The 14665-nt window shown below is 49.9% G+C and overlaps 1 protein-coding gene across 3 annotated transcripts in view; it reads left to right on the forward strand.

The window, feature by feature from the left end:
- The first annotated feature begins 1004 nt into the window (after positions 1–1004).
- The window catches only part of WIPI1 (WD repeat domain, phosphoinositide interacting 1), a 68810-nt gene continuing 55149 nt past the window's right edge, over positions 1005–14665 (forward strand). The window contains exons 1-5 of one of the 3 annotated variants that reach the window (XM_040434872.1): positions 1005–1168; positions 6714–6796; positions 8023–8192; positions 8265–8361; positions 11579–11676. In XM_040434872.1, the coding sequence (XP_040290806.1) occupies positions 1086–1168; positions 6714–6796; positions 8023–8192; positions 8265–8361; positions 11579–11676 (531 nt within the window). In that variant the 5' untranslated portion in view covers positions 1005–1085. The remainder of the gene's footprint in view (positions 1169–6713; positions 6797–8022; positions 8193–8264; positions 8362–11578; positions 11677–14665) is intronic. The other 2 variants (XM_040434873.1, XM_040434874.1) reach the window with 2 other exon arrangements.

A 14665-nucleotide genomic window follows, 5' to 3' on the forward strand; every position in this document is an offset into this window, starting at 1 on the left:
GTGCAGACCCCCCCCATATACTGTGCAGACCTACCCCCCATATACTGTGCAGACCTACCCCCATATACTGTGCAGACCTACCCCCATATACTGTGCAGACAGACCCCCCCCCCATATACTGTGCAGACAGACCCCCCCCCCCCCATATACTGTGCAGACAGACCCCCCCATATACTGTGCAGACCTACCCCCATATACTGTGCAGACAGACCCCCCCATATACTGTGCAGACCCCCCATATACTGTGCAGACAGACCCCCCCCCCCCATATACTGTGCAGACAGACCCCCCCATATACTGTGCAGACCTACCCCCATATACTGTGCAGACCCCCCCATATACTGTGCAGACAGACCCCCCCATATACTGTGCAGACAGACCCCCCCATATACTGTGCAGACCCCCCCCATATACTGTGCAGACCCCCTATATAATAGAACCTATTTATAAGCGAACAATATGACAATTGCTCCTGCAAAGGGTTAAAAGCGCTTTTGTGAAATGGATATTTATACTACCCTCGGCGCTTGCGCACTGGGACGTAATTTTTCCCTACCCCCACACTGCGCAGGCGCGTATATCGGGTGGATTTTTATAAGTTAACCGCGCTTGCGCACTGGGCCGTAATTTTTCCCTAGCTCGGCTCCCCGACGCATGCGCAGTGTCCCAGTGTGCTGCTGAAATCGGCAGTGAGATTTTCACTAGTCTGGCCTTTTGCGCATGCGCAGATTGTAAAAACTAAGACACGTCATCGCCGATGCGACAGGAAGTCAGGGGGTAGGGAAATCTAACGAGGAAGGGTAATGTAACGCTACACCGGCTCCAGGTTATAAACGCTTCTGGCGCAGCCAATAGGATGCAGCTGTCGCGCAGCAGGCCACCCTGCTGGACCGACAGGGAGGTGACGCTGCAGACTTCTCCGTCACTGATTGATGGAACCCACAGCCCTCAGCCAATAGCGCACGAGCGAAGACGGCAGCGAATGAGCATGGAGATGGGCGGTGACGCGCAGTCAGCTGCTGTCTGTTTACTGCGGATGTGGAGGTAGCCGGGGTCCGAGAGGAGCTCAGGCTGGAGCTGACGAGATGGAGCCTGGAGGCGGCGGCGGCGGCGAAGCGGGCGCCGGGGACAGCGACATCTGCTGCCTGTCCTACAACCAGGACTGCACGTAATGCTGACAGGCTGTACAGCGGGCGTACCATTATCACTCTCCAGGGGGGAGACCACTGCTCATAATGGGGAAGGGCCGTTATACGTATGGACTAGAAGTAGGAGGTGGGCCAGTCCTTTCTCACATTATACCACGGAGGGGGTCGTACCATTATCATTGTGGAGGGGAGTGTGGGGAGCTGGACTACTGCTTATAATGGGGAAGGGCCGTTATACGTATGGACTGGAAGGAGGAGGTGGGCCAGTCCATTCTCACGTTATACTAGGGAGGGGGTCGTACCATTATCATTGTGGTGGGGAGCTGGACCACTGCTTATAATGGGGAAGGGCCGTTATACGTATGGACTGGAAGGAGGAGGTGGGCCAGTCCATTCTCACGTTATACTAGGGAGGGGGTCGTACCATTATCATTGTCGTGGGGAGCTGGACCACTGCTTATAATGGGGAAGGGCCGTTATACGTATGGACTGGAAGGAGGAGGTGGGCCAGTCCATTCTCACATTATACTAGGGAGGGGGTCGTACCATAATCATTGTGGAGGGGAGTGTGGGGAGCTGGAACACTGCTTATAATGGGGAAGGGCCGTTATACGTATGGACTGGAAGGAGGAGGTGGGCCAGTCCATTCTCACATTATACTAGGGAGGGGGTCGTACCATAATCATTGTGGTGGGGAGCTGGACCACTGCTTATAATGGGGAAGGGCCGTTATACGTATGGACTGGAAGGAGGAGGTGGGCCAGTCCATTCTCACATTATACTAGGGAGGGGGTCGTACCATTATCATTGTGGTGGGGAGCTGGACCACTGCTTATAATGGGGAAGGGCCGTTATACGTATGGACTGGAAGGAGGAGGTGGGCCAGTCCATTCTCACGTTATACTAGGGAGGGGGTCGTACCATTATCATTGTGGTGGGGAGCTGGACCACTGCTTATAATGGGGAAGGGCCGTTATACGTATGGACTGGAAGGAGGAGGTGGGCCAGTCCATTCTCACGTTATACTAGGGAGGGGGTCGTACCATTATCATTGTCGTGGGGAGCTGGACCACTGCTTATAATGGGGAAGGGCCGTTATACGTATGGACTGGAAGGAGGAGGTGGGCCAGTCCATTCTCACATTATACTAGGGAGGGGGTCGTACCATAATCATTGTGGAGGGGAGTGTGGGGAGCTGGAACACTGCTTATAATGGGGAAGGGCCGTTATACGTATGGACTGGAAGGAGGAGGTGGGCCAGTCCATTCTCACGTTATACTAGGGAGGGGGTCGTACCATAATCATTGTGGTGGGGAGCTGGACCACTGCTTATAATGGGGAAGGGCCGTTATACGTATGGACTGGAAGGAGGAGGTGGGCCAGTCCATTCTCACATTATACTAGGGAGGGGGTCGTACCATTATCATTGTGGAGGGGAGTGTGGGGAGCTGGACCACTGCTTATAATGGGGAAGGGCCGTTATACGTATGGACGAGAAGTAGGAGGTGGGCCAGTCCATTCTCACATAATACCAGGGAGGGGGTCGTACCATTATCATTGTGGTGGGGAGCTGGACCACTGCTTATAATGGGAAAGGGCCGTTATACGTATGGACTAGAAGTAGGAGGTGGGCCAGTCCATTCTAGCATAATACCAGGGAGGGGGTCGTACCATAATCATTGTGGTGGGGAGCTGGACCACTGCTTATAATGGGGAAGGGCCGTTATACGTATGGACTTGAGGGAGGAATTGGGCCAGTCCATTCTCACATTATACCAGGGAGGGGGTCGTACCATTATCATTGTGCAGTGGAGTGTGCGGAGCTGGACCACTGCTTATAATGGGGAAGCGCCATTATACAAATAGACTGGAAGTAGGAGGTGGGCCAGTCCATTCTTGCATTATATTGGGGGGGGGGGGGGCTGGGCGTCATACCATTATCACTCTGCAGGGGGGTGTGGGGAGCTGGACCACTGCTTATAAAGGGGAAGGGCCGTTATACATATGGACTGGAAGGAGGAGGTGGGGCGGACTGTACCTATACTGTACATGGGCAACTGAAGTGACCCCTTATACATCTCATGACTGGACTGCTCCATTATATAGGGGGGAGTTGATGATCTTATGTGTCTATGAAACCAGTAGATCAAAGTCTGGAAATATACATAAGTATAATGCAGGATAAGTAATGTACATACACAGTGACTGCACCAGCAGAATAGTGAGTGCTGCTCTGGAGTATAATACAGGATGTAACTCAGGATCAGTACAGGATAAGTAATGTATGTACACAGTGACTGCACCAGCAGAATAGTGGGTGCAGCTCTGGAGTATAATACAGGATGTAACTCAGGATCAGTACAGGATAAGTAATGTATGTACACAGTGACTGCACCAGCAGAACAGTGAGTGCAGCTCTGGAGTATAATACAGGATGTAACTCAGGATCAGTACAGGATAAGTAATGTATGTACACAGTGACTGCACCAGCAGAATAGTGGGTGCTGCTCTGGAGTATAATACAGGATGTAACTCAGGGTCAGTACAGTATAAGTAATGTATGTACACAGTGACTGCACCAGCAGAATAGTGAGTGCAGCTCTGGAGTATAATACAGGATGTAACTCAGGATCAGTACAGGATAAGTAATGTATGTACACAGTGACTGCACCAGCAGAATAGTGAGTGCAGCTCTGGAGTATAATACAGGATGTAACTGAGGATCAGTACAGGATAAGTAATGTATGTACACAGTGACTGCACCAGCAGAATAGTGGGTGCTGCTCTGGAGTATAATACAGGATGTAACTCAGGATCAGTACAGGATAAGTAATGTATGTACACAGTGACTGCACCAGCAGAACAGTGAGTGCAGCTCTGGAGTATAATACAGGATGTAACTCAGGATCAATACAGGATAAGTAATGTATGTACACAGTGACTGCACCAGCAGAATAGTGAGTGCAGCTCTGGAGTATAATACAGGATGTAACTCAGGATCAGTACAGGATAAGTAATGTATGTACACAGTGACTGCACCAGCAGAATAGTGAGTACAGCTCTGGGGTATAATACAGGATGTAACTGAGGATCAGTACAGGATAAGTAATGTATGTACACAGTGTCTGCACCAGCAGAATAGTGAGTGCAGCTCTGGAGTATAATACAGGATGTAACTCAGGATCAGTACAGGATAAGTAATGTATGTACACAGTGACTGCACCAGCAGAATAGTGAGTGCAGCTCTGGAGTATAATACAGGATGTAACTCAGGATCAGTAATGTATGTATACAGTGACTGCACCAGCAGAATAGTGAGTGCAGCTCTGGAGTATAATACAGGATGTAACTCAGGATCAGTACAGGATAAGTAATGTATGTACACAGTGACTGCACCAGCAGAATAGTGAGCGCAGCTCTGGAGTATAATACAGGATGTAACTCAGGATCAGTACAGAATAAGTAATGTATGTACACAGTGACTGCACCTGCAGAATAGTGAGTGCAGCTCTGGAGTATAATACAGGATGTAACTCAGGGTCAGTACAGGATAAGTAATGTATGTACACAGTGACTGCACCAGCAGAATAGTGAGTGCAGCTCTGGAGTATAATACAGGATGTAACTCCGGATCAGTACAGGATAAGTAATGTATGTACACAGTGACTGCACCAGCAGAATAGTGAGTGCAGCTCTGGAGTATAATACAGGATGTAACTCAGGATCAGTACAGGATAAGTAATGTATGTACACAGTGATTGCACCAGCAGAATAGTGAGTGCAGCTCTGGAGTATAATACAGGATGTAACTCAGGATCAGTACAGGATAAGTAATGTATGTACACAGTGACTGCACCAGCAGAATAGGGAGCGCAGCTCTGGAGTATAATACAGGATGTAACTCAGGATCAGTACAGGATAAGTAATGTATGTACACAGTGACTGCACCAGCAGAATAGTGAGTGCAGCTCTGGAGTATAATACAGGATGTAACTCAGGATCAGTACAGGATAAGTAATGTATGTACACAGTGACTGCACCAGCAGAATAGTGAGCGCAGCTCTGGAGTATAATACAGGATGTAACTCAGGATCAGTACAGGATAAGTAATGCATGTACACAGTGACTGCACCAGCAGAATAGTGAGCGCAGCTCTGGAGTATAATACAGGATGTAACTCAGGATCAGTACAGGATAAGTAATGTATGTACACAGTGACTCCACCAGCAGAATAGTGAGTGCAGCTCTGGAGTATAATACAGGATGTAACTCAGGATCAGTACAGGATAAGTAATGTATGTACACAGTGACTGCACCAGCAGAATAGTGAGTGCAGCTCTGGAGTATAATACAGGATGTAACTCAGGATCAGTACAGTATAAGTAATGTATGTACACAGTGACTGCACCAGCAGAATAGTGAGTGCAGCTCTGCAGTATAATACAGGATGTAACTCAGGATCAGTACAGTATAAGTAATGTATGTACACAGTGACTGCACCAGCAGAATAGTGAGTGCAGCTCTGGAGTATAATACAAGATATAACTCAGGATCAGTACAGGATCAGTAATGTATGTACACAGTGACTGCACCAGCAGAATAGTGAGTGCAGCTCTGGAGTATAATACAGGATGTAACTCAGGATCAGTACAGGATAAGTAATGTATGTACACAGTGACTGCACCAGCAGACTAGTGAGTGCAGCTCTGGAGTATAATACAGGATGTAACTCAGGATCAGTACAGGATAAGTAATGTATGTACACAGTGACTCCACCAGCAGAATAGTGAGTTCAGCTCTGGAGTATAATACAGGATGTAACTCAGGATCAGTACAGGATAAGTAATGTATGTACACAGTAGCTGCACCAGCAGAATAGTGAGTGCAGCTCTGGAGTAAAATGCTGTCAGACATGTAGTATTGCAGGATGAAGGCTCTTTGATGATGTTTCCTTGTGATTATTCTTAGGAATGATGAGTTCTGATTCACGTATAATAATGACCTGTTATGTGAAGTGTCATAAATGTCAGATAGGAAAACTAGGCCTAAACTAAGGGCTCGTTCACACGACCGTGCAGTTTTTTGCGGTCCGCAAATCGCGGATCTGCAAAACAGGGATGGCGCCTTGTGCCTTCCGCAATTAGCAGAATGGAACAGGAGACCTATTCTAGACAAAAACGGACAAGAATAGGACAGGATAATTTTTGTGGGCCCATGTAACAGAGCAACGGATGAGGACAGCACACAAAGTTCTTTTTTCTTTCTTTTGCGGACCAATTGAAATGAATGGTTCCGTATACGGACCGTATTCGGAACGCAAAATACGTTCGTGTGAACTAGCCCCAACTCTCTGTCCTTGCTCCTCACTCCTCTCGTTCCCTGGGTAAGGAGTTGCTCGGCTGATCTAGGGAGGGCTTGAAGTTGCAGATAACATATTTATTAAGGCTGATAAAAGAAGTCCATCTGTGCCGTTTGTTATTCTGCCAAACTGGACCAATGGAAGGGAAATCCTTGGTGACGTGTAGTATTATCAGTGACCTCTTCCTGCCTTTCTGGTATATGCAGGTCGCTGGCGATCGGGATGAGAACAGGGTACAAGCTTTTCTCTCTTTCCTCGGTGGATCAGCTCGACCTCGTCCATGAAAGTTGTAAGTTGGCTCTGTTTAGCTGCTGGGGTGGGTTGCGGTGCTGTGTGGCTGCTGGGGTGGGTTGCGGTGCTGTGTGGCTGCTGGGGTGGGTTGCGGTGCTGTGTGGCTGCTGGGGTGGGTTGCGTTGCTGTGTGGCTGCTGGGGTGGGTTGCGGTGCTGTGTGGCTGCTGGGGTGGGTTGCGGTGCTGTGTGGCTGCTGGGGTGGGTTGCGGTGCTGTGTGGCTGCTGGGGTGGGTTGCGGTGCTGTGTGGCTGCTGGGGTGGTCTGGGGGCGCCGTGTGGTTGTTGGGGCATTCTGGGGGTGCTGTGTGGCTGCTGGGGTGGGTTGTGGTGCTGTGTGGCTGCTGGGGTGGTCTGGGGGCGCCGTGTGGCTGCTGGGGTGGTCTGGGGGCGCCGTGTGGCTGCTGGGGTGGTCTGGGGGCGCCGTGTGGTTGTTGGGGTATTCTGGGGGTGCTGTTTGGCTGCTGGGGTGGGTTGGGAGTGCCGTTTGGCTACTGGGGTCTGAGGGCGCCTTTTGGTTGCTGGGGTGGGTTGGGGGCGCCTTGTGGCTGCTCGGTTGGTCTGGGGGCGCCGTGTGGCTGCTCGGTTGGTCTGGGGGCGCCGTGTGGCTGCTCGGTTGGTCTGGGGGCGCCGTGTGGCTGCTGGGGTGGTCTGGGGGCGCCGTGTGGCTGCTGGGGTGGTCTGGGGGCGCCGTGTGGCTGCTGGGGTGGTCTGGGGGCGCCGTGTGGCTGCTGGGGTGGTCTGGGGGCGCCTTGTGGCTGCTCGGTTGGTCTGGGGGCGCCTTGTGGCTGCTCGGTTGGTCTGGGGGCGCCTTGTGGCTGCTCGGTTGGTCTGGGGGCGCCTTGTGGCTGCTCGGTTGGTCTGGGGGCGCCTTGTGGCTGCTCGGTTGGTCTGAGGGGGTGCTGTGTGGCTGCTGGGGTAGTCTGGGGGGGGCGCTGTTTAGTTTCTGGGGTGGGTTGGGGACTTTTCATTGGTGCAGTTGTCAGGAATTTATCGCTTTATTATAAAGCGTGTTCATTGTGAAAGTAAAAAGCTGTTGATCATCAATGATGGGAGTAGTCATTGTCATAGGGATCCTAAGCACACAGCAAGGGGGCAGCAAAGACTTCTACAGAGGCGATGGAGTGTTACATGGCGGCCCCTGCAGGGGAGATGGACTGTTCCGTCAAGTGCTGCTCCCCTGCCCCATCTTGTGCCGCGCTCATGCCTTATGTCTGTCTGGTGTAGATGACCTCTCAGAAGTCTACATCGTTGAGCGCCTCTTCTCCAGCAGTCTCGTGGTGGTCGTCAGTCACTCCAAGCCTCGCCAAATGAACGTCTTCCACTTCAAGAAAGGGACCGAAATCTGCAACTACAACTACTCCGCCAACATCTTATCCATCAGACTGAATCGGCAGGTATGTGGCGGGTTGGGCAGGGAATTTCTAGAAGGGAAGGAGCTTGCTGACAGATGTCACTCTGTGTTCTAGAGACTGGTGGTGTGTCTGGAGGAGTCGGTTTACATCCATAATATCAAAGACATGAAGCTGCTGAGAACTCTGCTGGACACCCCCAAAAATCCCACCGGTAAAGAGAGGGGCCCCAGTCTGATAGGCTGGGGGAGGAGGAAGTGGGAGCGTCAGTCTGTGCTCCGATGGGGTAGGGGACATCAGGAGGGTCATTGATAGGATAGGTAATTAGTGGTAGGTTGGAGAGGAGGGCCGGTCAGCGTTAGGGTAGAGGGGAGGGCCAGTCAGCGGTAGGGTAGAGGAGAGGGCCGGTCAGCGGTAGAATTGGGGGCTGATCAGTGGTGGGATGGCAGGAAAGTCAGTAGAAAGATGGAGGAAGGGCGGTCAGTGGTCGGATGGAGGGAGGGATGGCAGGAGAGTCAGTGGTAGGATGGGGGAAGGGCGGTCAGTGGTAGGACGAAGGGAGGGATGGCAGGAGAGTCAGTGGTAGGATGGGGGAAGGGTGGTCAGTGGTAGGATAGAGGGAGAGATGGCAGGAGAGTCAATGGCAGGATGGCAGGAGAGTCAATGGCAGGATGGCAGGAGAGTCAATGGCAGAATGACAGGAGAGTCAATGGCAGGATGACAGGAGAGTCAATGGCAGGATGACAGGAGAGTCAATGGCAGGATGACAGGAGAGTCAATGGCAGGATGACAGGAGAGTCAATGGCAGGATGACAGGAGAGTCAATGGCAGGATGACAGGAGAGTCAATGGCAGGATGACAGGAGAGTCAATGGCAGGATGACAGGAGAGTCAATGGCAGGATGACAGGAGAGTCAATGGCAGGATAGGGGAAGGGTGGTCAGTGGTAGGATGGAGGGAGAGATGGCAGGAGAGTCAGTGGTAAGATGGGGGAAGGGCGGTCAGTCGTAGGAGGGAGGGATGGCAGGAGAGTCAGCGGTAAGATGGGGGAAGGGCGGTCAGTCGTAGGAGGGAGGGATGGCAGGAGAGTCAGTGGTAGGAAGAAGGGAGGGATAACAGGAGAGTCAGTGGTAGGATGGGGGAAGGGCGGTCAGTGGTAGGATAGAGGAAGAGATGACAGGAGAGTCAGTGGTAGGATGGGGGAAGGGCGGTCAGTGGTAGGATAGAGGAAGAGATGGCAGGAAAGTCAGTGGTAGGATGGGGGAAGGGCGGTCAGTGGTAGGATAGAGGAAGAGATGACAGGAGAGTCAGTGGTAGGATGGGGGAAGGGTGGTCAGTGGTAGGATAGAGGGAGAGATGGCAGGAGAGTCAATGGCAGGATGGCAGGAGAGTCAATGGCAGGATGACAGGAGAGTCAATGGCAGGATGACAGGAGAGTCAATGGCAGGATGACAGGAGAGTCAATGGCAGGATGACAGGAGAGTCAATGGCAGGATGACAGGAGAGTCAATGGCAGGATGACAGGAGAGTCAATGGCAGGATGACAGGAGAGTCAATGGCAGGATGACAGGAGAGTCAATGGCAGGATAGGGGAAGGGTGGTCAGTGGTAGGATGGAGGGAGAGATGGCAGGAGAGTCAGTGGTAAGATGGGGGAAGGGCGGTCAGTCGTAGGAGGGAGGGATGGCAGGAGAGTCAGCGGTAAGATGGGGGAAGGGCGGTCAGTCGTAGGAGGGAGGGATGGCAGGAGAGTCAGTGGTAGGAAGAAGGGAGGGATAACAGGAGAGTCAGTGGTAGGATGGGGGAAGGGCGGTCAGTGGTAGGATAGAGGAAGAGATGACAGGAGAGTCAGTGGTAGGATGGGGGAAGGGCGGTCAGTGGTAGGATAGAGGAAGAGATGGCAGGAAAGTCAGTGGTAGGATGGGGGAAGGGCGGTCAGTGGTAGGATAGAGGAAGAGATGACAGGAGAGTCAGTGGTAGGATGGGGAAAGGGCGGTCAGTGGTAGGATAGAGGAAGAGATGGCAGGAGAGTCAGTGGTAGGATGGGGGAAGGGCGGTCAGTGGTAGGATAGAGGAAGAGATGGCAGGAAAGTCAGTGGTAGGATGGGGGAAGGGCGGTCAGTGGTAGGATAGAGGAAGAGATGGCAGGAAAGTCAGTGGTAGGATGGGGGAAGGGCGGTCAGTGGTCGGATGGAGGGAGGGATGACAGGAGAGTCAGTGGTACGAGGGAGGAATGGCAGGAGAGTCAGTCGTAGCATGGGGGAAGGGCGATCAGTGGTAGGATGGAGGGATGGCAGGAGAGTCAGTGGAAGGATGGGGGAAGGGCGGTCAGTGGTAGGAGGGAGGGATGGCAGGAGAGTCAGTGGTAGGATGGGGGAAGGGCGGTCAGTGGTAGGAGGGAGGGATGGCAGGAGAGTCAGTGGTAGGATGGGGGAAGGGCGGTCAGTGGTAGGAGGGAGGGATGGCAGGAGAGTCAGTGGTAGGATGGGGGGAAGGGCGGTCAGTCGTAGGAGGGAGGGATGGCAGGAGAGTCAGTGGTAGGATGGGGGAAGGGTGATCAGTGGTCGGATGGAGGGAGGGATGGCAGGAGAGTCAGTGGAAAGATGGGGGAAGGGCGGTCAGTGGTAGGAGGGAGGGATGGCAGGAGAGTCAGTGGTAGGATGGGGAAGGGTGGTCAGTGGTCGGATGGAGGGTAGGACGAAGGGAGGGATGGCAGGAAAGTCAGTGGTAGGATGGGGGAAGGGCGGTCAGTGGTAGGATAGAGGAAGAGACAGCAGGAAAGTCAGTGGTAGGATGGGGGAAGGGCGGTCAGTGGTCGGATGGAGGGAGGGATGACAGGAGAGTCAGTGGTACGAGGGAGGAATGGCAGGAGAGTCCGTCGTAGCATGGGGGAAGGGCGATCAGTGGTAGGATGGAGGGATGGCAGGAGAGTCAGTGGAAGGATGGGGGAAGGGCGGTCAGTGGTAGGAGGGAGGGATGGCAGGAGAGTCAGTGGAAGGATGGGGGAAGGGCGGTCAGTGGTAGGAGGGAGGGATGGCAGGAGAGTCAGTGGTAGGATCGGGGAAGGGCGGTCAGTTGTAGGACGAAGGGAGGGATGGCAGGAGAGTCAGTGGTAGGATGGGGGAAGGGGGGGTCAGTGGTAGGACGAAGGGTGGGATGGCAGGAGAGTCAGTGGTAGGATGGGGGAAGGGCGGTCAGTCGTAGGAGGGAGGGATGGCAGGAGAGTCAGTGGTAGGATGGGGGAAGGGCGGTCAGTCAGTGGTAGGATCGGGGAAGGGCGGTCAGTGGTAGGACGAAGGGAGGGATGGCAGGAGAGTAAGTGGTAGGATGGGGGAAGGGCGGTCAGTGGTAGGAGGGAGGGATGGCAGGAGAGTCGGTGCTGCTGTTCTCTGCTTTGTCCTCTGTGAACCTTTGTTTTGTCTTTCTCTGCCCAGGTCTCTGTGCTCTATCGATTAACCATTCCAACTCCTACCTGGCATACCCTGGCAGTGCCTCTATGGGCGAGATCATGGTATATGATGCCAACATACTGGTGAGTGGCCGCGGGAAGAGGTGAGAACACAAAGCAGCTTTTATCTTTTTCTTTTTTTGGGTGTACAGCACTGGGTTCTGCCTCCTGGTTGGTCAGGCTTCCCGGTTAGTCGCTGGATTCACACCAATCAGTGGTGGGATTCGAATTAGAAGATGTAAGAGGCTTCCATAGGTGACGCCTGCTTCTCCCTGCATCCTTGTAGCTTAGTCCATCTGCCGGAGCAAAATCACGAGGGTTCAAGGAACCATAGTGCACTCACTAGCCATGACGTGTAGAGGGTCACGGCCCCTTTGTCAAGTGTATGCCATCATCACGTAGCTCCATTTACATACCACGTTACATGATCCTACTAATGTATCAAATATTATACATACATATACACAGCCGTGAGTGTCCTATATACATATCCATACATTAACAACGACCACGTATTATATAAGATATCAATCACTCAAGTGACCTTAAAATGAATAGGAGGGATCGGGGGTAGGTTGGACGTGCCGATAGGAGTTAATGAATAGTTAATAACATTGATTTTTAAGTATGAATATAAACATGTGCATAGGCGTTACGTAACATAACTAAATACCAGTTTGTATATATGGACATCTGCACACACCTGTATCCATCCATCATAGATGCAGGCACACATTCATATACATATCTATATTTACACGTGTATACATGTCAACATATATACTACACACAATATATCAGTAAGGACACTGGTCTACATGCACGCACCCACATACAGTACAGACCAAAAGTTTGGAAACACCTTCTCATTCAAAGAGTTTTCTTTATTTTCATGACTATGAAAATTGTAGATTCACACTGAAGGCATCAAAACTATGAATTAACACATGTGGAATTATATACATAACAAACAAGTGTGAAACAACTGACAATATGTCATATTCTAGGTTCTTCAAAGTAGCCAACTTGTGCTTTGATTACTGCTTTGCACACTCTTGGCATTCTCTTGATGAGCTCCAAGAGGTAGTCCCCTGAAATGGTTTTCACTTCACAGGTGTGCCCTGTCAGGTTTAATAAGTGGGATTTCTTGCCTTATAAATGGGGTTGGGACCATCAGTGGCGTTGAGGAGAAGTCAGGTGGATACACAGCTGATAGTCCTACTGAATAGACTGTTAGAATTTGTATTATGGCAAGAAAAAAGCAGCTAAGTAAAGAAAAACGAGTGGCCATCATTACTTTAAGAAATGAAGGTCAGTCAGTCAGCCGAAAAATTGGGAAAACTTTGATAGTAAGGGCTATTTGACCATGAAGGAGAGTGATGGGGTGCTGCGCCAGATGACCTGGCCTCCACAGTCACCGGACCTGAACCCAATCGAGATGGTTTGGGGTGAGCTGGACCGCAGAGTGAAGGCAAAAGGGCCAAAAAGTGCTAAGCATCTCTGGGAACTCCTTCAAGACTGTTGGAAGACCATTTCAGGGGACTACCTCTTGAAGCTCATCAAGAGAATGCCAAGAGTGTGCAAAGCAGTAATCAAAGCAAAAGGTGGCTACTTTGAAGAACCTAGAATATGACACATTTTCAGTTGTTTCACACTTGTTTGTTATGTATATAATTCCACATGTGTTAATTCATAGTTTTGATGCCTTCATAGTCATAAAAATAAAGAAAACTCTTTGAATGAGAAGGTGTGTCCAAACTTTTGGTCTGTACTGTATATGTTAATCTTAACTATTAAAGCATTAGTTATTATATATTTTATAATATAGATATCAACATTAGTCTGGAAATGATCTATGATTAAGGGAAAATCCATCTGGTCTGGTACTTGGATAGTTCGGGTTCCATAGAGACCAGTATTTTTTTGTTTTTCTCAAAGATAGTGAATATGATGCAAATGTAACTTCCATACTGTGTGCGTGTGAGCGCGATGTCCGATTTCTGGACTTTTTCATCCTTGTGCTATGAGGCCTCTTGCGGACGGTGTTATATGGGAGCCCACTGATTTGGTAGGAAACATAAGGCAAAGTCTGGAGATGGTTGAATGTTTATATGGAGCATCTTGTTTAGTTTTTCTTATACCGTTTTCCAAAATGTTTGAATTCTTGGCCATGACCACCATAGATGTAGATTTTTCCAGCATATATGCAGGTATACACGTGGATCTTTTTGTATGGATATACATGGATTAATAACAACTGAAAACCTTCTCCACTCACTAATATTATATAATTCAACCACTCGAATTAACAAATAACGATAATACAAAGAAACCGTTGTATGTGGTAATAACTTTGGAACGCCTTTACTTATCCAGGCCATTCAGAGACTGTTTTCTCGTGACACATTGTACTTCATGACAGTCAATATATTTCACCTTTATTTATAAAAAATTAGCAATTTTCTCAATTTCAAATTTTAAAACAGAAAGTGATATATATATATATATATATATATCATTCCCCATATGTCTACTTTATGTTGGCATCATTTTGTAAATGTCATTTTATTTTTTTAGGACGTTACAAGGCTTAGAATTTTAGAAGCAATTCTTAAAATTTTTATGAAAATTGCCAAAACCCACTTTTTAAGGACCAGTTCAGGTCTGAAGTCACTTTGTGGGGCCTATATAGTGGATACCCCCCTAAATGACCCCATTGTAGAAACTACACTCCTCAACTTAAAACTGATTTTACAAACTTTGTTAACCCTTTAGGTGTTCCACAAGAATTAAAGGAAAATGGAGATCCAATTTTTACATTTCACTTTTTTTGGCAGATTTACCACTTTAATCCATTTTTTTTCTTTAACACATCGAGAGTTAACAGCCAAACAAAACTCAATATTTATTACCCTGATTCTGCGGGTTTACAGAAACACCCCATATGTGGTCGTAAACTGATGTAAGGGCACACGGCAGGGCGCAGAACAAAAGGAGCGCCACATAGTTCTTGGAAGGCAGATTTTGCTGAACTGGTTTTTAGATGCCATGTCCCATTTGAAGCCCCCCTGAT

Source organism: Bufo bufo, chromosome 6 (genome assembly GCF_905171765.1).
Source record: "Bufo bufo chromosome 6, aBufBuf1.1, whole genome shotgun sequence".
Lineage (NCBI taxonomy): Eukaryota > Metazoa > Chordata > Amphibia > Anura > Bufonidae > Bufo > Bufo bufo.